General features: G+C 39.5%; 2 protein-coding genes across 2 annotated transcripts in view; both read left to right on the top strand.

Moving 5' to 3' along the window:
• Prss12 (serine protease 12) overlaps positions 1 to 24,567 on the top strand; it is a 68,552-nt gene that overhangs the window by 6,725 nt on the left and 37,260 nt on the right. The window contains exon 2 of the mRNA XM_070021979.1: positions 14,042 to 14,192. Within this exon, the coding sequence (XP_069878080.1) occupies positions 14,042 to 14,192 (151 nt within the window). The remainder of the gene's footprint in view (positions 1 to 14,041; positions 14,193 to 24,567) is intronic.
• LOC138827040 (peptidyl-prolyl cis-trans isomerase A-like) lies at positions 6,628 to 7,240 on the top strand. The gene is made up of 2 exons (XM_070022563.1): positions 6,628 to 6,645; positions 6,728 to 7,240. The coding sequence occupies exons 1-2, from the start codon at positions 6,628 to 6,630 to the stop codon at positions 7,238 to 7,240; spliced, it is 531 nt and encodes a 176-aa protein (XP_069878664.1).

Here is a 24,567-nt window from a genome sequence, read left to right as displayed (position 1 = left end):
AAGATATATGTGTTTTTTCCCCCTCTTTACCACACTGTGATTCTAATATTTTTCAATATTTACTACTAATTCTTACCAGAAAACTACTTGGATATGTCTCTCTCTTGGCTGGTTTGTTTCTTTTCAAATTACTTTATATTATAAGTGCATTGTAAGTAGTTAACTGCATGGACTTATCATTCCTTTGCTTTGTTTCAGGAAGAGCTGACCTGTTTGGTTCCTTTTCTAGTATTTCTTTTGGGTCTGCTTTTTCTTCTTTGTGTAAGTATTGGGGCTTGAACTCAGGGCCTCAATCTCTTAGCTCTTTTTGCTCAAGTCTCCTGCTCTACCACTCTAACCACATCCAACTTTTGGCTTTTATTTCTGGTTCATTGGACATAAGTCTTATGGGCTTTTCGTCCTGGGCTGGTTTCTATGATCCTTAAATCTTAGCCTCTTAAGCCATGAGGGTTATAGTTGTGAGCCACTGATGCTGGAGTGGGCCTCCTTGATATATGAAATAGGAGAAGAAGGGAATCTAAGATGTTCAAAGTAAGGGGAAAATGGCTCCATTCTTCCTCTAGAGTTGTTGTAAATACCACAGTGTGGAATGGCTTAAAAAGCAGAAGCTCAAGCTGGGGCACTGGTGGCTCACATCTGGCATCCTAGTTACTCAGGAAGCTGAGATCTGAGGATTGTGGTTTGAAGTCAGCGGGGTCAGGAAAGTCCACGAGTCTCTTATCTCAGAAAAAACCAGAAGTGGCATTGTGGCTTAAGTAGTTGAGTGCTTGCCTTGAGCACCAAGAGGCTCAAAGACAGCACCCAGACCCAGAGTTCAAGCTTGGGACTGGCAAAAAACAAACAAACAAACAAACAAAAAAACCCACAACAGAAACTTCATTGTCACTGAATGGACTAGAGCATGCTCTCTTGGAATGCACTAGGGAGGCATCTGGTCCTGGACTTTATCATAGCTTCTGCTCGTTGCTTGGATTCTGAGAATAAAGCTCCCACAGTCATTAAGGATTTAGGCTCATATGTTTTCCTCCTCGGATTTCTCCTTTGCAGAAGAACAATGTCATATAGGATTAGGGTTTACCCCAATGACCTCATCTTAACTTGATCATCTGCAAAGACCCTTTTGACAAATCAGATCACATTTCTAGGTACTGGGGATCAGCACTGCTGCATCTTGTAGACCTGCACCATTGAGAGACAACAGCCTTAAAGATGGAAAACCTGGCCTGGTGCTAGTGACTCTTGCCTGTAGTCCCAGCTACTCAGGAGACTGAGTTCTAAGGACTATAGTTCAAAGCCAGCTTGAGCAGGACAGTCCATGAATCTCTTACCACCAATTATCACCAAAAAAATGTCAGAAGTGGAGCTGTGGCTCAAATGGTAGACTGCTAGCTTTGAGCAAAACAAAGCTCAGAAACAGCATCCAGTTCCCTGAGCTCAAGCCCCAGGAATGGCATGCATATATACCTACACACAAAGAGATAAAAAACTTAGGAAATACAAAAGGAATCTCAATGCCTTAGCTGTTCTCTGGTTTGCCGTATATTGACTGAGGTGGATAAAATGGTTAGCATGTCCCTCAGTCTTTGGAATTCTATTTTCTAGCAAAGTTGTCCATCAAGCAAATTTTTGTACCATGATCTATATTTACCTAGAAGTAACGTATTAACTGAAATGACAGTAAATTAAACATTTTTGCCAAGGAATTAAGAAAGTAGAATTCTAAGCATTTTTACAAATTGTAACATTCTACCTTGAAAGAATCATAATACCAGGGATGTGTTGACTTCCTTATTTGTTTTAACAATTCCTTTCATGGACTCTGGGCACTTTTCTCTTGACATGCCATCATGCCCAAGTTCTATCTTCCTTTCATAACTAGTTTGGTCTATATATTTTATTTCATTTCATTTTTATTTTTTATTTTAGTTTATTTTTTACAGTCCTGGGGCTTGAACTGAGGGCCCTTGGGCCCTGTCCCTGAGCTGCTTTTGCTCAAAGCTAGCACTCTACCACTTGAGCCACAGTGCCACTTCTGTTTTTTTCTGTATGTGGTACTGAGGAATCGAACCCAGGGCTTCATGCATGCTAGGCAAGCACCCTACCACCAAGCCACATTCCCAGCCCTGGCCTATATATTTTAAATGACTACTATAATTGACCTAAAATTCTGAGATTGCAAATTTCTAATGACTATGATTGCTTTGGGGGGGGGCAGCTGATTACTGGAACTTGAACTCATAGCCTAGACTCTCATTTCGCTTTTATTGCTCTAAGCTGACGTTTTACCACTTGAGCCACAACTCCATTTACAGCTTTTTGCTCATCAGCTGGGGATACTAATCTCAGGGACTTTTCTGCTTCACTGGCTTTGACCTGCACTCCTCAGATTTCAGCCTCCTGAGTAGCAAGGATGCCAAGCATGATCCATCCTGCCTGGCCTAGTAGTGGTGTATCTAAACTTTATCCATGGACTGAGGATTGATTTGAGCAGTTTATGACTTGCCAGGCACTGTGCTCTGCCACCCAAGTCACACTTTGCCTCTGTGTTTGTGATTCTCTTCCCTGTGCCTTGTGAGTACTGGAATTTCAGATGCACTACACTCTTGTTTTGTGTTAGGACTTTTTATTGTTTTTCTTTAAGATGCTTCAGTTAATCATTAGAAGAATGGAGAATTTCATAGAATTATATGCCCTTAAGAAATACTATGGCTGGGCATAGTGGTGGAACTCTGCAACCCCAACATTCAAGAAGCTGTCACACAGAGATTGGAGTGTGAGGTCAGTCTGGGTTACATAGACTGTCTGAAAGAGAGAGAGAGAGAAAAAAGCCATGAATCCAAGGTGGATGGTTTTGTTGGAATACTTGAGCATTTTTATGGCCCCCGGGGAAGGGGGAAAAAAAACCACCTTTGTAGAGGGGAATTGCTTAGAAGGGGTGTGTGTGTGTGTGTGTGTGTGTGTGTGTGTGTGTGTGTGTGTGTGTGTGTGTGTGTGTGTGTGTGTGTGTTTGTGTGTGTGTGTGTGTTTGTGTGTGTTAGGCTGGGTGTGCTGAGTGTAATCTGCCAGAGAATTCATTAGTCAGTGAGCTGTGAATTGCTTTTTCAGAACCCTAAGATATTTGTGGGCATTTGTGAAAAGGAATCTGGCTATGTGCTCTGTATTTCTCACCATCAGGCAGACACAGCTAAGTGAACCTTGGTTTTCACAGCATGTTTCAGATCTGACTGTGCAGCTGATTTGGAAACCATCTCCAGTGAGCTCTTTATCATTGAGGGCGGTGGCCATCATTCTACATTTTATTTATTTATTTATTTATTTATTTATTTATTTATTTATTTATTTATTTATTTATTTTACTGCTAGGCCTGGGGCTTACACTCAGGGCCTGGGCACTATTTCTGAGCTTTTTTGCTCAAGGCTAGCACTTACCACTTTCAACTACAGCTCCATTTTGGCTTTTTGATGGTTAATTGGAGATAAGTCTCACAGCCTTTTCTGCCCAGGCTGGCTCTGAACTAAGATCATCAGATCTCAGCCTCCTGAGCAGCTTGGATGACAGGTGTGAGCCACCGGTGCATCATCTTCATTCTATTTTACTCAGTCTACAAGTTCTTCAGTCATTTAGATGATGGGTGCACATCATTGCTGCTGGAGAGACTTTGGTATAACACTATAAACACTTGAATTCCTTATTATGCATAAGTGGATTCTCAGTGTGTTTTGATTGCTAGAACTTTCTTCTAACCCTGTGACATAAGTTATTTGGTGGTGGTGGTGGTGGGGTGAACAAGTAGGTTAAAGTAGTAATAAAGAAAATCACAGCTGGGTGTCAGTGGCTCATGCCTGCAATGTTAACTACTCAGAGGCTGAGATCTAAGAATGGCAGTTTCCAGCCAGCCCATGCAGAAAAGTCTGTGAGACTTTTACCTCCAGTTAACCAGCAAAAAGATAGAAGTGGTGCTTTGGCTCAAGTGGTAGAGCACCAGCCTTGAGAGAAAGAAGCTTGCCACACACAAACGACATTTTTAAAAATATATATAAAATTAAGAGGTTGGAAGTAGGGGCTGGGAAGGTGGCTCAGTGGTAGAGTGCTTGCCTCGCATGCATGAGGACCAAGGTTCAATTCCTTAGCACCACATAAGCAGAAAAAGCCTGAAGTGGTGCTGTGGCTTAAGTCGTAGAGTGCTAGTCTTGAGCACTAACCTTGAGGAAAAGGAGCCCAGGGACAGCGCACAGGCCCAGAGTCAAGCCCTAGGACTAGAAATAAAAAGCGGTTAAGTAATGAGATTGAGAGGATAATATAATCTTAAGTGAATTTTCAAATAATGCTGGAGGCAAACAAATTGATTCTTTCATTGAAGTAAACCCTTGGATATGTAAAAAAAAAAAAGAAAGAAAAAGAAACTGCTGGTATTTGTGATATGCATAATATTATGTGGTTTTTGTGGTTTTAAAACAGCTATTAAAATGCATCTGAACTCTTCAGATGTGCTTCTTTAAAAATATTCTGCACTTATACTTCTCCCAACATCTTCTCTTGCTTGGTCTGGGTTACAAAGGTTTAGGTTTTGAGAGTGATTTTAAGGTGACCTATCATATGAATCACCCATCTGAGGTTTTCTCCTGAATAATCAGAATTTGGCGATCAAATGCTTGTCCCATCCTGCCTTTTATTTGAATGAAATTGGATTTTGGTTTTATCCCAAGAAATATGATATGCTTTTCTTAAATTCTTCTGTATTTTAAAGATGATAATGGGCGTATTAATAGTGATGATCCACTAAGCCAGTACAGTATAATTATAATGCTTTTAGAAAATCCTCATAAAACTGTACATTGTAGCTGGAAATAGGCAAATCACCTCAGAATTTTTTGGTAAGACTTAGTTTTTCTCTTATTTCTTGAGTTCCTTATCTACAGAATAAAGGACATTGTAGGTATTTTGAGAAGAATTTTACAAAATGGTTATGTTTGCATTTATTATTATCATTATTGCTGTTATTATTATTATTTATTCCCATACTGGGGCTTGGACTCAAGTGTCTCAAGCTCTCATTTGGCATTTTTTTTTGCTCAAAGTTGCCATTCTACTTACTACTTAAGCAAAAGCTCCATTCTCAGCTTTTTGCTTTTTGATGGTTAATTGGAGATAGTCTCATGATTTTTTTTCCTCCCAGCCTGGCTTCAAATCCTAATCCTCAGATCTCAGCCTCTGGAGTAGCTAGGCTTACAGGTGTGAGCCACGGGTGCAGGCTAAGTTTGCATTTCATTTAATCTCTACCTAGTTTTTCCAGTTGCTGTTTCCCAATCATTTCTCTACAGGTTCTACTGGAAAGAGAAATGTAGGGCCACAATTCACCCTGAACTCTTACCTTTCTTGTTTAAATTTTGACTCTCCCAAACAATGATAAGAATGTCTCAAGACTGTAAACGATGGGACAGCTTAGTAGGAATAGTCAGTAAGAAGTGAATTTCCCAGAGCATTCAATACTTACCTAATCCACATTTACAAACTAACTCCTTGACATTTGAGACATAATCTGTAGAATTTTCATGACTGTTGCTTGAGGCTCCTATTGGGCAAACACTTTATTTCTTCTTTAGTGGTTGAACAAATCAAACAGAGGGAAGATATAACAAGACTAATTGCAGCTGATGTATAAGGAAGAGACTTTAACTTTGTTTCTTGTGGGTGACCTCATGTGAAAATGGAATGATAAATCATTATGATGAAAACTTCCTGTGTGATGTAATCTCATGTTTCAGATGCAAGATATTAGTCAAATGCTTCTACTTTACTCCTCTAAAAGTTGTAATTGGGCTCTGGTAGCTTCAGTTAGAAAGGAATAGCATAAAGACTGGGATGTAGAATGTTTGGTTAGAATTCTCAAGGTCGTAAGTTCAATCCCAGCACTTTGATAAAGTAAAAGGAGAGGCATGAGGAAAGAGAAAGTTTTATTTAGCACTGATATCAGGTTGTTAATTACCCTTCCTCCCCCAAAATAGATTGTGATAATTACTCATTAAAAAAAAAAAAAAAGCATGGAGACATGTGCCAATGGTTCTGTAATTCTAGCTACTTGGGAGGATAAGATCAGAGGATCCTGGTTTGAAGCCAGCCTGGGCAGAAAAAAAAATCTAAAAGACTCATATCTCCAATTAACCAGCAAAAAGTGGAAAGTGGTTCTGTGGCTCAAGTGGCAGAGTCTTGAGCACTAAAAAGCTTAGGGACAGCACCCAGGACCTAAAGTCAAGCCTTAGGGCAGGCACACATTCACAGAATAAAAATATAATTATAATAAATAACTAAAACAAAATGGTCAGTGGTGACTGATCCTAACATCTTTATACTTTGTACTCTAGGATTTTGCCAAGGCTCAGGTTTAGAACAAAAGGTTTTCTTCTAGCTGTTCTAACGATTTTAGGTCTTACTTATGTTTCCTAACTGCATACGTTTCCATATGTTTTTCTTGGCATGGAACAGAAAGTATGGAAAAATACCTTGGTGGGGAAAGGGGCTTTGTGCTTTATTAATATTTCATAGTCATCCTCAATGAATTGTGGCAGCTTGTGTGAACACACAAAGGAAGCAGTCTCATCCAAGATTCCTGTCCTCTCAGTGAGAAGATGGAGGATGCATATGTAGTAAAGACAAATCTTTTTTTTGTACATTAAAAATAATGCTATACAGGGCTTTGCAGACGCCACTGTCGCTTGTGGTTACCAGCTGGCAGCCACAGTCAACCCCACCGTGTTCTTCGACATTGCCACCGATGGCAAGGCCTTGGGCCGTGTCTGCTTTGAGCTGTTTGCAGACAAAGTTCCAAAGACGACAGAAAACTTTTATGCTCTGAGCACTGGAGAGAAAGGATTTGGTTATAAGGATTCCTGCTTTCACAAGATTATCCCAGGATTCATGTGCCAGGGTGGTGACTTCACATGCCATAATGGCACTGGTGGCAAGGCCATCTATGGAGAGAAATTGGAGGATGAGAATGTCATCCTGAAGCATACAGGTCCTGGCATGTTGTCCATGGCAAATGCTGGACCAAACACACATGGTTCCCAGTTTTTCATCTGCACTGTCAAGGCTGATTGGTTGGACAGCAGGCATGTGGTTTTTGGAAAGGTGAAAGAGGGCATGGAAGTCGTGGAAGCGATGCAGGGCTTTGGGTCTGGGAATGGCAAGACCAGCAAAAAGGTCACCATTACCGACTGCGGACAACTCTTATACGTTTGATTTGGTTTATCATAACCACCAGACCATTCCTTCTGCAGCTCAGGAGCGCACCCTTCCACCCCATCTGCTTGCAATGTCCTGTCATCTTTGTACCCTCACTGCAGTTCTTTGGGTTCCATGTTTTTCTAGCTGGATTGTAGAGTTTAGTTTATGATTATGAATAAAAACTAAACAACAGTGAAAAAATGCTGTACAGAGGGGTTACAGTTACATGAGCAAGGTAATGAGTACATTTCCTATTGAACATTGTTGCTTCCTCCTTTGTTTTCAACATAGTGTTTTGGACATCTCATTGTTACAATGGGTCAACCTGTATCCTTATTTAAGGATTGTTTTTTCCCTTCCCCTCCCTGAATTAGAGAAGTGTATATACAAGTTGCTGGGCACCAACATCAATTACAGTGAAAATAGGGGTTATACTGTGGGGGAGGAACATACAAAGCAACAAAATAATCATATGGTACATTATAAATACGTTAGAAATGATAGCAAGAAAGAAAAAGATATTTGTGTCCCTATCTTGAGGTTCATTTCACTTAACATCATCTTATGTGGTCATATGTACATAGCTTTTGGCCTTTTCTGCTTGTCCTACGCATGTACTAGTTATTGCAAATAAGGGAAACCATGGGATCTATGTTTCTTTGGGCCTGGCTTACTTCACTTAATATAATTTTTTCCAAGTCTTTCCATTTCCTAACAAATGAGGCAATGTCATTCTTTCTGATGGAGGCATAGAATTCCATTGTGTGTGTGTGTGTGTGTGTGTGTGTGTGTGTGTGTATACCACATTTTCTTGGTCCATTCATCTACTGAGGGGCATCTGGGTTGGTTCCATATCTTAGCTATGGTAAACAATGCTGTGATAAACATAGTTGTGCTGGTAGCTTGAGTATGGTCTTGTTTGTGATCATTTGGGTAAATGCCCATAAGTGGGATTGCTGGGTCATAGGGGATCTCTATGTGGAGTCTTTTGAGGAACCTCCATACTGCTTTCCAAAGTGGTTGAACAAGTTTACACTCCCATCAACAATGCAGTAGGGTTCCCTTCTCAGTCTGAATTTTAGAATTGTAGCTTTCCCCTAAATTCTAGAACACATAAATGCCTGTTTGCCTTTTCTTTCCTGCCTACCTCTCCCATCTCCCTCCACTCTTTCACTTGGCACTCTACTTGAAAACATTGTTTTCCATGGCAGACTTTTCTTGGAGCCAAAGAGAATTTAAGCACAATGTTTTCTATTTAGAACATCCAGAGAATTTCTTTACTAGCTCTACCACGCTGCTTGGAATTTGACTAAAGGAGTCTAGTCATTTGAAATGATAATTTGGTATTTGGTAGGCATGATCTTAATATTTTTCTTAATATTGTAAACAAATGGCATCCAAATGCACTTCAGTTTTGTCATGAAATCATTTATTCAGTTGTACAGTTTCACTCAAGATGTTTTTATGAGATATTCACAATTTAAGAATGTAAATAAAAGTGTAAATAAAAATTAAAAAGGCCTAAGGTTTGTTCAGAGTTTTGGTGCTCATAGAGCCACAAAGAAGGTTAATACATTACATTAAAATGAATGATTTTTCCTTTAATGAGAGCCAAGGATAAATTGGTGGGAGAAGGAATTAAGTTCAGAATCTAAAAGCAATGTGCCTGGAATTGCTTATTGCTATGTGTGCCAGTAGTGGGGCTTGAACTCAGACCCTCTCACTCTTTCTTGTTTTTTTCACTCAAGGCTGATGCTATCATACAATGATTATGGACAATGTGAGCTACTTTGTCTGTGGAGAAACCCAGCCTTTATTTGTGCTTCACAAACAAGCAAACAAAAAGACTGGTGCTCAGTCACATGAACCATACTTCCACTTCCAGTTTTTTGGTATGGTTTATTAGAAACAACAATCTCTTGGACTTTTCTGAGTGGGCTGGCTTCAAATCTCCATCCTCACATCTCAGCCTCCTTAGTAGTGCGGATTACAGGCATTAGCCATCAGCATCTGTCTTTCATGGTTGATTTTTTATTAATGAATATTGAATCCTTCACACAGATAGGATGTATTTTCCTTTGAGAGCCAGCCAATGTAATGAATTCATTTCTTGGTGTTGATGCCATGTTTTGTGTGCATAAACAGAGATGCTTTTATTGCCCTTGAAAATCAGAAAAGAATAAAGTTTTTTTATATGACATAATGAGAATAAGAACACTCAGTATAATTACAGTGTGTTTACCTATCCTGTTGTGTGTGTGTGTGTGTGTGTGTGTGTGTGTGTATGTGTGTGTGTGTGTGCATATACATGCCCTTAGAGTACTTGAACTTAGGGCCTCACACTCTTGATTTTTCTCAAAGGTTAACACTCTACCACTTGAGCCACAGCTCTACTTTTGGCTTTTTTGGTAGTTAGTTAGAGGTAAGAGGCGCAAGGACTTTTCTTTCTGCTCAGGCTGGCTATGAAGCAATCCTCAGATCTCAGCCTCTTGAATAGCTAGGCTTACAGGTGTGAGCCACCAGCTCCTGGCTTTGCAGTCTTTTGATGGATGAAAGGATATGAACTATTATCCCTGCAAACATAAACTTTAGATAAACCAATATGGTTGGTAATAATATCTTTTAGTGACTTTCCTTTTTAACATACAAGAAATTGCACAATAGAAGTTGAACAACACAACTTTGTTGTCATGGGGACCCACTGATATTTTGGGTAGCTCCCAAGTACTTGCTATTTGTTTGAGGAAACTGTAACAAGGGGACAATTACAGAGATTACCATGTTAATCAGCTAAGTGTGGAGGCTGTTTAAAAATTTAGTATCAGTTTGTACACATCAGAGCTTATCTATAAAAATATGTGGATTAGATGAGCTGAAAGCAGATCCCATCTGCATGTTATTATTTTGTTTATTAATTTCATACTTGTTGGAACATATGGTTTTAAACATTGCAAATGATTTCTTCTCTCTCTATCACCATTGTTGGAAGTAAGACTCATCTGTTTGAAAGTGTTAATCTACAGTATTGAGCTGGAATCTTGAAGCATGCAAATTTCTCTTCCTACATAATAGAAATCACAGAATTAGAGAGACTTATAGCTCAGAGTGATTTTAGTTAAGTTCAGAATATAATCTAAGCCTTACAGGGCCTGTGGCATACTTCTTGTACATAGCTATTCATATCTCCCTTCCCCCTTTCTGAGGGGATTGGGGATTGAATTTGGGCCGTGTGATTGCTAGACAGGTGCTTTACCACTTGAACCACCCTTCCAACTGCTTTTTCTTTTTGGTCGGTTGTGGGGCCTGAACTCTGGGCCTCGGCGCTGTCCCTCAGCTCGTTAGCTCAAGGCTAGTGCTCTACCACTTGAGCCACAGTGTCACATCCAGCTTTTTCTGTGGTGCTGAGGAATTGAACCCTGGGCCTCATGCATGCAAGGCAAGCACTCTACCACTGAGCCACCTTCCCAGCCCCCAATTGCTTTTTCTATTGATTGTTTTTGCAGTCTTATGTATGGGTGGGCCTGGATGGTGATCCTTCTTCTTATGCTTCTCAGAGTCCATTGGGATGACAGGTTTAGGACATTGGATTCAGCCATTTTGCTGGATCAGGAACATGATGCCATGCCCAGTAATGGCTTGAAATGAAATCATGCACTTGTTTTTCCTTGAGCTGGCCTTAAATCACAATCCCCTAGTCTTGGACTCCCATGAAGTAAATTGTTCGTTGTAAAGGCATCATACAAAAACTCTTCAGGATTGATGACGTTGCCAGGTAACCAATCCGAGTTCTAATCTGATGTTTTGATTCCCTGGAAGTTTATATAGTCCAGTCTGTTCCATTTCCTTCCTTTCCACATCCATCTTTGTTGATTTCTTCCATCCTTGTAAGTCCAAGTGCTCCGATAAGAAATTTTTCTTCCATTTGATAAATCTTAAGATGGATCTCATATTTCCAGAGGTAAAAGAATACACAAAGCAAAGCCTGTTTTCTGGATTGGATTGGATTCCCATGATTGAACAGTATCTGTTGTCAAGGAGATGAAGAAAATATGCTGCTGGGTGAGGGAGACATCTGGAGGGCGGTGTGACCTTGGAGATGGCAGCTGCTGTCATGGGGAGCTTTTTCCATACTTAACATGAAATTCTCTGGTTTCAGTTACACAGGTTTTTAAAAAACGCTGTTGGGTTAAATAAGAAATAAATCGAACTAATCATATTTGACAGTTAAATTATCTTTCAGACTAGGGGAATGGTTCAGTGGTGGAGCACTTGCTCATCATGTATAATGCCACGTTGTATCTAATCCCTAGTACCCAAATGAAAAAAACTTAAATTAAAAAAAAAAAAAAAAACAACTGGTACTGGTGGCATATATCTGTAATCGCTGGCGACTGAGATCTGAGGATCACAGTTCAAAGCCAGCCAAAGGAAAAAGTGTGTGAGACTCTTCATTTCTAATTAACCAGGAAAAAACTAGAATTGGAGGTGTGTCTCAAGCAGTAGAGCACAGCCTTAAGAGAACACTCTAAGAAAGAGCTTGAGGGCCTGAGTTCAATCCCTAGTATTGGCATACACCAACACATGAAAAAGAGAGAGAGAGAAAAGAAAGAAGAAAAGAATTCTCATTGCAAGTGCATCTGACTCTTTGAATTCCATTTAATTTTCAAATAGTGACTCATTTTAAAACATTTTAATATGATTTGGTTATGGAAATATGCACTCAGTAATAAACACCTATTTTGGTAGGAGGAAAATCATGATGAAAGCTAAAAAGAAAGGCAAAATACAACTTTGTATAATGAAATATAATTACATTCCCCGTCTTTGGATGGTAGGTAGCACATTTCCTAAAAATGAATCATTAGCTTGACATAGGAATTCTTTCAAGCTTCTTATTAACTGTGTGGTGATTAATATGATTTAAGCATCCAGGTATTTATTTGAATGTAAGTAGAGGAATGGATAGCTGTCTTTTAAGATAGGTGCATGGGTTGTCTGGGTAAATCACAGTATATTTTAAGATGTGACCACAATCTGAGGCTACCCCAACTTACAATATTGTTCTTTGCATTTTTTTTGGAAAAGAGCGACCTAGCCAGATGTTCTAGGATCTGAAATGCCAGTGCAGGACAATGGTTTCTGCTGGAATATAATTATCTAGAAGGCGGGCATCTATCACAAAGATTCTACCACAAGATAGAGACTTTGTTTAGAGGAATCCCCATTAATGGGCAGGAGAGGGAATGCATGTGATCTCTGAAAGCCATAATCCTTTTGGGATGCATGGGATGCAGGTTAAATCACTATATCTTCTACTTTTCCTGTGTTCTTCTTTTACTCTCATCCTTCTGCTTAACGATCCTTTGCCAAGTTTGTGTTCACGCAGTATTGTTACAAGATGACATGAATCAGGTATAGAAATGCACTGCTTTTTTTGTGGATTATTGTTTTTACTCTTTGTTCACCTTCATTGATAAAAACGTCTAACATTCTAAAAGTTATCCATAGTTATATGCCCATCTGCTTTGACTTCAGTTTTGCTTTTTTTGTGTGTGTTCTTACCCACCCCTTCTCTTTCTTCTGCGCCTTCTGCCTCAGCTTGAGTGCTGAAATTACAGATGTGTACCACTATGCCCACCTTTTTCTCTTTTCTCTTCTTTTCCTTTTACCTACTGTAATCTATTCATTTGTTCATAATCGTGTTAAGAAGATGATTTTCAGGTCATTTGTAACATATACCAAACACAGGAAGCTGTGATGACCTAGAAATAAGCATAAAAAAAGACTTCTTGGGCTGGGAAGGTGGCTCAGTGGTAGAGCACTTGCCTTGCATGCATGAGGCCCTGGGTTCGATTCCTCAGCACCACATAAGCAAAAAAGAAAAAAGCCGGAAGTGGCACTGTGGCTCAAGTGGTAGAGTGCTAGCCTTGAGGTGAAGAGCTGAGGGACAGCGCCCAGGCCCAGAGTTCAGGCCCCACGACCGGACCCCCTCCCCCCAAAAAAGACTCTTTCTGGTCAATTAAAAGGGAACATGACATCAGCAAACACTAATTCTACGTTAGGACACAACAGTAATTCTTTAATACATCTTTTTAGTTTGAGAATTACATTGACGAAGAGTATCTTGTCATCCAGAACTTGGAGCTTTTCCAAAACATACAAAGTCAAGTATCATGTGTGTAAATATTAGTTATAGAAAATAGTAGCAATGGTAAATGAAAATACATGGAGAATTTTTATCTATAAAATAAAATATAAGTCAACTTCTTTGCTAATTGTCTTTCAAATGAAAAATCGTTATATTTGTTGGGAAGGGGAAGAGATGAACTAATTGTGTGTGTGTGTGTGTGTGTGTGTGTGTGTGTGTGTGTGTGTGTGTGTGTGTGCATGCTCACGCGTGCATGCGTGCACGCAATCCTGGGAGTTCAACTCAGGGCCTGCGCGCTGTCCCTAAGCTTTGTTGTTCAAGGCTAGCACTTTTATCACTTAAACCACAGATCCATTTCTGTCTGGCTTTTTCTGCTGGTTAATTGGAGATCAGAGTCTTACAGACTTTTCTACTTGGGCTGGCTTCAAACCGCAATCCTCAACAACTCAGTCTCCTGAGTGGCTAGGATTAGAGGCATGAACCACCAGCATCTGGCTTGCAGTATTTTAAGTGGTCAATATTACTGTAGTAATACTAGGTAGATAGCTGTGTGCACATGTTTCTGCCATTACTGAATATTAGTGAAAAGGGGAAGGAGTGAAGTTCACCAGCTCTCGTGGATCAATGTACAAACATACTTAACTGGTTGTAAACTCCTCATTGCTCAGGCCCAGCGTTGCCTGCCATTCGCCTGGTTGGAGGGAGCAGCGGGCATGAGGGGCGAGTGGAGTTGTACCGCGCTGGCCAGTGGGGCACTGTCTGTGATGACCAATGGGACGACGCTGATGCGGAGGTGGTCTGCAGGCAGCTCGGCCTCAGGTTTGTTTTTCCTGCTCCTCCTTTTACTTTGGTTAAACTTTTGAGTCTATTATTTCCATACCGAAAAGGCAGATGCTGTGTGTTTAAATTGTGCATTTCCTTGACCAAATAGAAAAGGCTGCTTTGACCTTGTCCAAAAGCAGCAGCTTCCTTGAAGAGCAAGCCCTCTGTAGATTTGACCTGTCTATAATCTGTCTGAATGAGAACGATGTTTTCTTTTTTGAGAGGGAGGGTTCCCTATTTTTATTATAATTTAGCATTTATTATATTATATTTATTGTATTTATTATAATTTAGCATTTAGCCAGTGGCTAAATTATACACACACACACACACACACACACACACACACACACACTCACACACACATACTGTGTGTACAGAGATATACACTATATATACATATGTATGTGCATATATATATATTGTTTAGCCCACACAATACTGTCTAAACTTGTGAACTTTGCTTACTTAGTTGTTAGGTATGTACTTAGAACAAAAGATATTTATTAATGTACAAAGGAAGTATTTTCATATAGGAAATAGAAGGGAGGCCTTCAGGAAAAACAATAAGGTGACTATCAACAAGGCATGTTTTCTAAGTTGCGATTATTCTGGAATATTGTTACAGTTCCGAAATTTCTACTCTTGTGATTCTTGACACTAGAATAACAAAGCTAAACTTTTTTTGTTATTGTTTACTTTGCTTTTACTGGAGCTTGAACTCATGGCCTGGATGGTGTCCGTTAGCTTTTTCACTCAAGGCTAGTGTTCTACCACTTGAGCCATAGCTTGACTTTGGGTTTTCTGGTGTTTATTTGGAGATAAGAATCTCATGGACTTTCCTGCCAGGGCTGGCTCTGAACCATAATCCTCAGATCTCAGCCTCTCGAGTAGCTAGGATTACAGATGTGAGCCCCCAGCACCTTGCCAAAACTAAATATTTAATCTAATATTATATTAGTACATTTTGTAAGGCCAATAATTTAATATGCATATTTAAAAAGTTACATCTTATACTTTGTGAGAGCCCCCTTACTATGAAAGTTTCTTTGTTAATGTATCATTTTGTCCTATGAACTATTTTCCTTGACACCAGAGAATGAGCCTTGAACCATGTATGTTCATTGTTTTAGAATTATTTTTTATTGTCTCATCTCTTTTCCCAAACCTAATGTTTACACTGAAATATTTCAAAATATGTACTTATTAACATTTTATCTTTAAGAACTCTAATGTGCATCTTTTAAAAAAGAGAACATTGTCCTATATAAGCAAATTGCCATTATCATGACAAATGCAATTGGTAATCATTCTTGATAGTAGCTGATTCCTCATGACATTTGAATTTTCCTTTTTGGCCCCACAGTGCCCTTGACGGGTGGTTTATCCAAAGCAGAATTTACTGTGGGACTAATGCAATGCCTCTGGATCTTCTGTTTCTAAAGACTCTTTTAATATAATTTTTAATGATATGAAACTAAGCTAGTTGTAAAGAAGTTCTATCTGCTGAATTTGTCCCATATCTTCTCATTCATGTCATTTAGTTTATTCCTTGGGTTCTTGTAGTTCCTAAAATTGAGAGTTAGGTTGCTCCTCAGATTTCATTCTATGATTAGTATATTTCTGTGAAGACAAGCTTTTGTTTTTTAAAGGAAATTGCATATGACTTTAAATGATAGACTGAATATTAATTATATTTGCAGTTATCAAAATGATTATACAATTTCACTTTTTCATAAGAGTCAAAAACTTTTTTTTTCCAGTTGTATAAACAGCTCTTCAGGCTTACGTTGAACTATGCGATGGTGGCGCATGCCTGTAAATCTGGCTAATCAGGAGGCTGAGATCTGAGGATCAAAGTTGGAAGCCAGCCTGGGTAGGAAAGTCTCTTATCTCCAATTAACCACCAAAAAGCTGGAAGTGGAGGTGTGGCTCAAGTGACAGAGTGCTAGGCTTGAACAAAATAGTCAGAAGGCCCTGTGTTTAAGCCCAAGTACTGGTACAAAATAATAATAATTATTAAAGTTGGGGTGCTGGTGCCTCATCCCTGTAATCCTGGTTATTCAGGAGGCTGAGATCTGAGGATCACAGTTCAAAACCAGCCCTGGACAGAATGCTCTCATCTCCAAGGAACCAGAAGTGGAGCTATGGCTTAAAGTGATAGATTGCTAGGCATGAGCAGAAGAGCTCAGGGCAGTGCCTAGGCTCTGAGTTCAAGCTCCATGACCAAATACACGCTTCCCCCCTCCCCCAATACACACACACATACACACAGTTAAAGACCATATTGACGACAATAGTGTCAACAGAAAGCAGAGGAAGACCATTAATGTTAAACACTCAGGTGGGTTGAGAAGGATCTTTTTTTTTGGGTCCGGTCGTGGGGCCTGAACTCTGGGCCTGGGCGCTGTCCCTCAGCTCTTCAGCTTAAGGCTAGCGCTCTACCACTTGAGCCACAGGGCCACTTCCAGCTTTTTTCTTATGTGGTGCTGAGGAATCAAACCCAGGGCCTTGAGCATGCAAGGCAAGCGCTCTACCACTGAGCCACCTTCCCAGCCCAGGATCTTAATGTTTATTCTCAAGCATTCACTCATTGCTATCTTTCTGTAAAAGATTCATATTTGGAGCGATGATTAAAAGGCCTCAGTCAGGGCGAAGGTTTCCTCTGGGAATTCATCATAGCAGTAAGTTTGTGTAAGTGTATCAATCAGCTTGTGTTGCTGAGATAGTGAGATGGTGAGATAGTGAGCTTGAATAGGAAAGGTTCATTTACCCTCACAGCTGTGAGGGTTTCAGTTCAGGGTTTGTTAGTCCCTTTGCTTTTTGGGCCTGAGGGACACAAAACAACATGCTTGCCTCAGGCTGGAGCATGAAGAGAGAAAGAAGAGGAAAATGCCAGGGTCCCACAGTCCAGGGCATGGTCTGACATCTCCATTAATTTCCACCCTTTAATGGTTTGTCTTCAGAGTACCACAGTCTGAGGACCAAGCTTTTAACACCCATGTTTGGGGGACACATCCAAGCAATAGCAAAAGGCAATAAAGATTTCCCACAAGCCTTAGATTTGCTTTCCATTATATACTCTAATGCTCTGAGCCCACATTGTTTGTGTACTTTTCCTCTGCTTAATTTTTTAGTTTTCTTTCATAAGTTTGCATTAAAGCAATATTCCACAACTCTTCTTCCTTTGCAGTTTGTTTGGCTTATTGGAAGGCTAAGTGCTTTCAGATGAAATCATTTTTCCAGTGGCACATGGTCAATAGCAGACAGTATAATTGTTGCTTGTCTTGATTTATGATTTATTCTGAAGCAAACTCCATCTCAGTCACACTTGCTTTGTTGAATTCCCAACAGGAAATACATCAGGCCCCCACCTCCCCAAAGTGGTGGGTACCATTTCTTGTGAGACAGTTTTCGTTGACCCTCATCTCTTAATTGTGTCTACGTATTTTGGTAGCTGGCAAGCTTTCCAAACACAAAAGGAATGACTGTACTTAAGAGGCTTAAATTTGATTAGTCTAGCACTTGAAGAAAGAGGAGGAGAAGGAAAGAGACATCCAGACATTAGAAAATTAGATAATCTGAGAAATCACATGTACCCAGTGAAGTGGGAGGTAGAGACCTTTTAAAAATCCTTCCCATGTGCTTTCTCTGTGTCTTTCAAAACCCTAGTGACATCATATTTTGTTGTGTTCATGTGCTGTAATTTACATAGGGATTTTTTTTTGTAAATCCTGCATACTTTTTTCTTCTTAATTGTTCTCTTCTTCTCCCCTCCTCTCCCCTTCCTCCTCTTTTTCCCTCTCCACCCCTGTTTCCCCCTTCCCTTTCCTTTTTCTGCTGAATAAAATTATATAAAGTGATATATATATATATTTCTGCTATAAACTGCTTAACATTTTCTTTGTTCTTATTTGTGTGTGTGTGTTTGTGTGTGTGTGTGCCAGCACTGGGGCTTGAACTCACAGCCTTGTGTTCTTCCTTAGTTTTTTTGGCTCAGGTTGGTGCTCGACCACTTCGGCTGCACTTCTGCTTCCAGATTTTGCTGGTTAACTGGATATTAAGGTTAATGTTCCTACATAAACCTTGATCCTCAGACCTCAGCCTCCTTAGTGGCTAGGATTAGTTGCATGAGCCACTGATGGTCTTTGATCTTTTATTTCACTGTTGCTTGAGAATTTTTTTAATGTTTTATAAACTTTACTGCACAGAATGCTGGCAGATGGAGCTACTCTGCAGGAAACAGTTCTTACTTACAGATGAGGGAGTGGGTCCTGGAGTCAAATGCTATTTGAAAGCAGAGTCAAGAATTATACATCTTTAAATTTGGGTTCCTTCCTTTCTTCCTTCCTCCCTTCTCTCCCTCCCTCCCTCCCTCCCTCCCTCCCTCCCTCCCTCCCTCCCTCCCTCCCTTCCTTCCTTCCTTCTTCATATGCTGGTCTTGAGCTTGAACTCAGGCCCTGCCTGGGCACTGTCTCTGAGCTTTTGTGTTCAAGGTTAGTGTTCTCCCACTTGAGCCACAGTTTAACCTCTAGCTTTTCTGGTGGATAATTGGATATAAGAGACTTTCCTGCCCAGGTGTGAGCCACCAGTGCTCAGCTAAGCCTTGGTTTTCCTATCTGTAAACTGAGGATAAAAACCTGATGAGGTTAGAGGGAGAATTCAATGAGTTAGTGTATAAAGAGCTGTAAGGCAGGAGCTCAGCACACTGTAAGCATTTGACATTTACAAAGTCTTATTATTGAAATGAAGGGGATTGTTCTCATTTGAGTGAAAAATCTAGTATGTGAATCATTAAAGATGAGCTTTTTCAACACATAGATCACAAGTGTCACAAGTGATACTCAAGAGCCAATTTTTTATAACTTAATGAATTATTTCCTTACACAATTACCTAGCCTGTTTAGATTTATTATTATAAATTACTAATTTTTATTATTGAATATTAATTATTAAATTATTGAAAAGTGATGAGTGGGAGAACAGTTACATAAGTAAAGCAATAAGTACATTTGTTTTTAATCATTGTTAACCCATAAGTTATTGTTTAATTATTCTGTCTGCCTACAAATAGTATCAAAATTTGGGAACTGAGTTGGCTGGATGGCTATTTAGGCTTTTTCTTTGGGAAAAGGGAAAAACAAAAGAACTTTATACCAACACAATCGGATTGGCTTAATCAGTTTAAGAATGTCTTAAGTAAGGATCAGACATAGAGTCAATCCAGTAACTTTTCATTGTGAATTGCTGTTATGTAGGTCAAATAGCTTTTCACAGGAAGTGAGAACTCAGTGTGTTAAGTCAGAGCGCACTGCTCATAAATTTATTCAGTGGTCAGGGAGTAAGAACATAGGCAGTGCTGGGACATTATTTTTTTAATCACAAATGAACTTTTCTTAAATTTAGTAACCCTCCGTATTAGCCAGAAAATCTAGTTGATATTACATACTTTCCCTTCAGCTTTATTCTATTAATTATTCTTGGTTAGTTTAGTTTTAACATATATTAATTTGTACAAAGGAATTTCATTGTGACCTTTTCATATCTATGTATAATATGCATTGATAACATTCACCCCTTTTGATTTCTCCCCCCCCTCACTCTCTCCCTCTCCTTCTCCCTCTCCCTCTTCTTTGCTTGCTTGCTTGCTCTCTTTGTGCTGGTCTTGAAATCAGGGCTGGTCATTGTTCCTAAGCTTTTTGTGCTCAAGGCTAATGCTCTATCATTTGAGCTATAATTCTACTTCTGACTTTTTGAAAGTTCACTGGAGCTAAGTCTCAAGGACTTTTCTGCCCTGGCTGGCTTCAAACTGTGATCCTTAGATCTCAACTTCCTGAGGAGTTAGTTTTACAGCCATCAGTGCCTGGCTTTCCTACTCTCTTTTAAAAAAGTTTTTATCTTAAGTAGTTGTATCTAGGGGTTTCATTTCAACATGTCAGTTTATGAGTATAATGCTTTTTGATCAAATTCACCCTAAAATCGTTTTAGTGGGTTTCATTATACTACTTTCATATGTAAATATAAAGTATTCTAATCATATTCACCTCCCCTCACTGTCCCCTCACTAGCCCCCTCCTAATTCTCACCCCCAAATAGCTCCCTGGTTTTACACTTCTGCCATTCTTTCTTAGGCCTGAATTTTGCATATGAGAGAGAACATGTGATGTTTATCTTTTTCAGTTTGGCTTATTTCACATAACATTCTAATATCTAATTCTGTCTTTTATGTTGGCTGGTTGTGGGGCTTGAACTCAGGGCCTGGGTGCTGTCCCTGAGCTTTTGTGCTCATGGCTAGTGCTCTACCACTTGAGCCACAGCTTCACTTCCATCTTTTTTGGGGGGGCTTCTGTAGTGGGGCCTGAACTCTGGGCCTGGGCGCTGTCCCTCAGCTCTCCAGCTCAAGGCTAGCGCTCTACCACTTGAGCCACAATGCCACTTCTGGCTTTTTTCTTTTTGCTTATGTGGTGCTGAGGAATCGAACCCAGGGCCTCATGCATGCAAGGCAAGTGCTCTACCACTGAGCCACCTTCTCAGCCCTCCACTTCCATCTTTTTTGGAGGTTAATTGGAGGTAATACTTTTTTAGCCAGGCTGGCTTTCAACCATAATTTTCAGATCTTAGCCTAGGATTACAGGTGTGAGCTACTGTGCCAGGCTGAATTCCCTAGTTTTTTTTTTTTTTTGCAACTGATATAATTTCATTCCTCTTTACTGCTGAATAGTACTTCACTATGTGTTTGTGTGTGCACGCACGTGCTTGCATGTGTGCTATATAATAAGGTATAAGGAAATATAGTGTATATACATATATAAATGCATACATGTATAGAATCTATGTGCATATACTTAAATGCATTTATATATGCATCTATATTTACAATTCGTTGTATCTTATTTTCAGAAAACATTTTTTATGATAATTAAGATGATGTTTAGGTGGAAAATGTAGAGAACTGTGTCAGGAAGAAGAGGTAATTCAGAAGTGGTGTTTATGAGTGGATTTCATGAGGTGACTTTCCCTGCAGACCCTAATTAGAAGTTCTAATGACCCATCGTGTGTTCTGTGTCATGGCTGAGACCCTATTTGGAGGTAATTAGGCCATTTGCTTTTTCCTAAAATATATTTGAAACAGCATTTAGTTCAGGTACCTTGTCCCAGTCTATTTGAATTTAATCACCACCCATAGATTATGCTTTCTCTTGGGAATAAAAAACATTTAATTTTTTCCCCATTAGCCCATGAGGTGTACAAAAAATGCCATATATCTTTTAGATCTCCAGAAATGTGCCAGGTACAACTGCTTTATTACTGTTTTAATCTGACCAGGGGTGACATTGAGCATCTTAGAAGGTCAGTGGTCACAGCTCATTCTCTTTTTTGTGACTATATTGATTCTCTTCCTTATGCTATTTTTTTTTCCTACCAAAGTGATCATTTTGTAGTTTACTAAGCTGTAATGATAACGTTATCATGTCTCATTCTTAGGAGATTTGTTTGACTGTTGCTACATATTTCTGTCTGTTGGTTTGTCTTTCAAATCTGATTTTGATGTGTTTGCCATATGAGTATTTTTAATTTGTATGGCGTAGAATTGAACTTGTTTTTTCATCTTTGTTTCCTTGCTTTGGCTTTCTTCTCTTGCTTGGGAAATCTTTTTTAGCCAACATTGTAAGGACTGTGTTCCTATTATTTTAGTCTAGGAAAATTTTAGTGTTTTGTTCTGTCCTTCTTCCTACTTTCCATCCATCTTTTTATTTTCTCTTCCCCTTCTCCTCCTTTTTTTTTTTGTTAGGTCATGGGGCTTTGACTCAGGGTTTGGATGATATCCCTAAGCTCTTTTGCTTAAGGCTAGCACTCTTACCACCGTGCCACTTCCGGTTTTCTGGTGGTTAATTGGAGATAAGCCTCAGTGCCTTTCTTGCCCAGGCTGGCTTTGAACTGTGATTCTCAAATCTCAGCCTCCTGAATAGCTAGGGTCATAAGTGTGAGCTGCCTGAGCCTGGGCCTCTCATTTTTAAAAACGAGTTCGAATCTTTTGCTTTTTAATTATATTTTTATTATCTTTAAGTAGTTGTGTCCCATCTTTCATCTTTAAAACATCTGGATTTCATTTTTTTCTGTCTGCTCAAATTCTGTCTGATCACATTTTCGATGATCCCATTCTGCTTCCAGATTTACTTGGTACACGTAATCATGGCTCAATGAATTGTACCTACTGAAATTTCCGTGAATAGAGCTTCTTTTCCTTCCTGGTGTTTATCTCAGGGCAAAGACCCAAGAGGATACTTGATCTGCTTCTCTGAGGTCCCCCATCTGGCTTGCCTGTGACCTGCATCTGTCATCCTGTCATCCTGTTTCTCCTTTTCTGATCTCCAACCCTCAGTGTTGTGTATATCAGAGTCCATGTTAGCTTTCATTAATCTCTGTCTTCTAGAGAGCAGTGTGGTCTGCAAACTCTTTAGGTAAAAAGCCTGAGGATAAGGATTTTAGATTTTCTAGCCACTCAGCTGTGCCATATGAAAAGCAGCCTTAGACTATAACTTAGTGTGGCTTCATTCTGATTTGGGATAGTCAAAACTGCATTGCATTTGATTTTTGACTCCTATAAATTGTATTCTCATTTTCTTTTTTCTCTAGCCATGAATAAAATGTGAGAACAACTCTTGAAAACAACAGCTCCCAGGCCAGTATTCACCCAGGTAGCATTCCAGATTTGTCCAGCAGCCACAGATTGCTGGCTTCTGTTCTCTTTTCTGCTACCCTGCTCTCCCTCTAAAAAAGGGGTCACTGGCCTCTGGCACACAGCTCCACAGTTCCCTTCTCCTCTGTACCAATATTAGTGTGTATATTCACATATTTAGAACAATACATTTTTGTCACTCGATCCTCCCCCTCCAAATTCTGGACATTACTTGCAGCCTTTCCATCAACTTTGAATTTCATTTTTGGTGGGTGTTGAAATGTTCTTCTGTTTAATATGGTGTAAAGGTCATGCGAATGCATTTTCTTTTCTTTTTTCTTTCTTTTTTTTTTTTGTCGGTCATGGGGCCTGAACTCTGGGCCTGGGCGCTGTCCCTCAGCTCTTCAGCTCAAGGCGAGCGCTCTACCACTTGAGCCACAGTGCCACTTCCGGTTTTCTAGTGGTTTATTGGAGATAGGAGTCTCACGGTCTTTCCTACCCGGGCTGGCTTTGAACCGCGATTTTCAGATCTCAGCCTCCTGAGTAGCTAAGATTACAGGCGTGAGCCACCGGCGCCTGGCCGAATGCATTTTCTTATGAGAGAAAAGATCCCTTCTGGTACCAGCACCATTTAAAACATTTTGATTTTTTTTCACAGCATGATAGATGACTACTAAAGTATCATTTTGATTAGGAGATATTTGCCTAGAAGCATCAGCCTCTTCTGCGCACAAAGAAGTTTTGTTTACTCTACTACAGTCTTTTCTTTTGTGAAGTTTTGTGGTTGTGCCTGTTGTCATTTTGACAGTTTCAGTATGTATGTCAGGCTGCCTGTGAGCTCTCAGTCTTGTTACCACCCAAATGCTGGGGTAACAAGGGTACAGAACTGTGCTTAGCTTTTCTTTGTCAAATAATTCTTGTGCATTCGAATACTTAAAAGTGTTTACCTCTGATGATGTATGTCTCTACCACATGAGTATGAAATGGCACAAATCATAAATTGAGGAGTTGGAGGCATGGTTCAGGTAGTAGAGGACCAGCCGATGAGCAAAAGCATTAGATACCAGCTTTGAGTAGAGTCTCAGAAAAAAAGGTCAAAAATGGATGGATTTTAGGCTCTCACCTTATAATGTATAATAAACATAACACATACACTTATTTAGTGTCTTAATTTTGTATGTGTTATTTTAAAGATGACTTCAAAATAAACAAAACAAATTTACAACAGGAGGACCAGAAAATATTAAAATACTCAGCTCTGTTTAGGAGTGGTGAAAGTGTTTGTTTTTTTTTTTTTTTTTAAAGTTTTAGGGTCATCTTTTTTTTTTTTTTTTTTTTTTTTTAGGATCATCTTTAAGTAGTTGTACAAAGGAGCTGCCATTTAGTTTGGTTTCTTTTTGTTGTTGTTTGATTTTAATTGTGTTTATTTTGTCTTTTTTTTTTTTTTTTTTTTTTGGTACTAGGGATTGAACCAGGATGTTGCACTTGCTGGGCAAGTGCTTTGCCACTGAGCTACATCCCAGCCCTTAGAGTTGCCATTAAACAAAGTAGTTTATGAATATAATATGACTAAATACCTATAGTCTTAGGTGAATTGCTTAGCAGTAAAAAAAAAACATGTTCACTAAATGTTACGAAGAAAACTGTTAACAGTGCTAGAAGAGAGAGAGAGCCACCATTATTGATCTGCTG

The sequence above is a fragment of the Dipodomys merriami genome, unplaced genomic scaffold, assembly GCF_024711535.1.
Source record: "Dipodomys merriami isolate MVZ:Mamm:240054 unplaced genomic scaffold, mDipMer1.0.p SCAF_15, whole genome shotgun sequence".
NCBI classification, from domain to species: domain Eukaryota; kingdom Metazoa; phylum Chordata; class Mammalia; order Rodentia; family Heteromyidae; genus Dipodomys; species Dipodomys merriami.
Note: the sequence above shows the minus strand (reverse complement) of the source record. Positions and strands in the feature narration are given on the sequence as shown.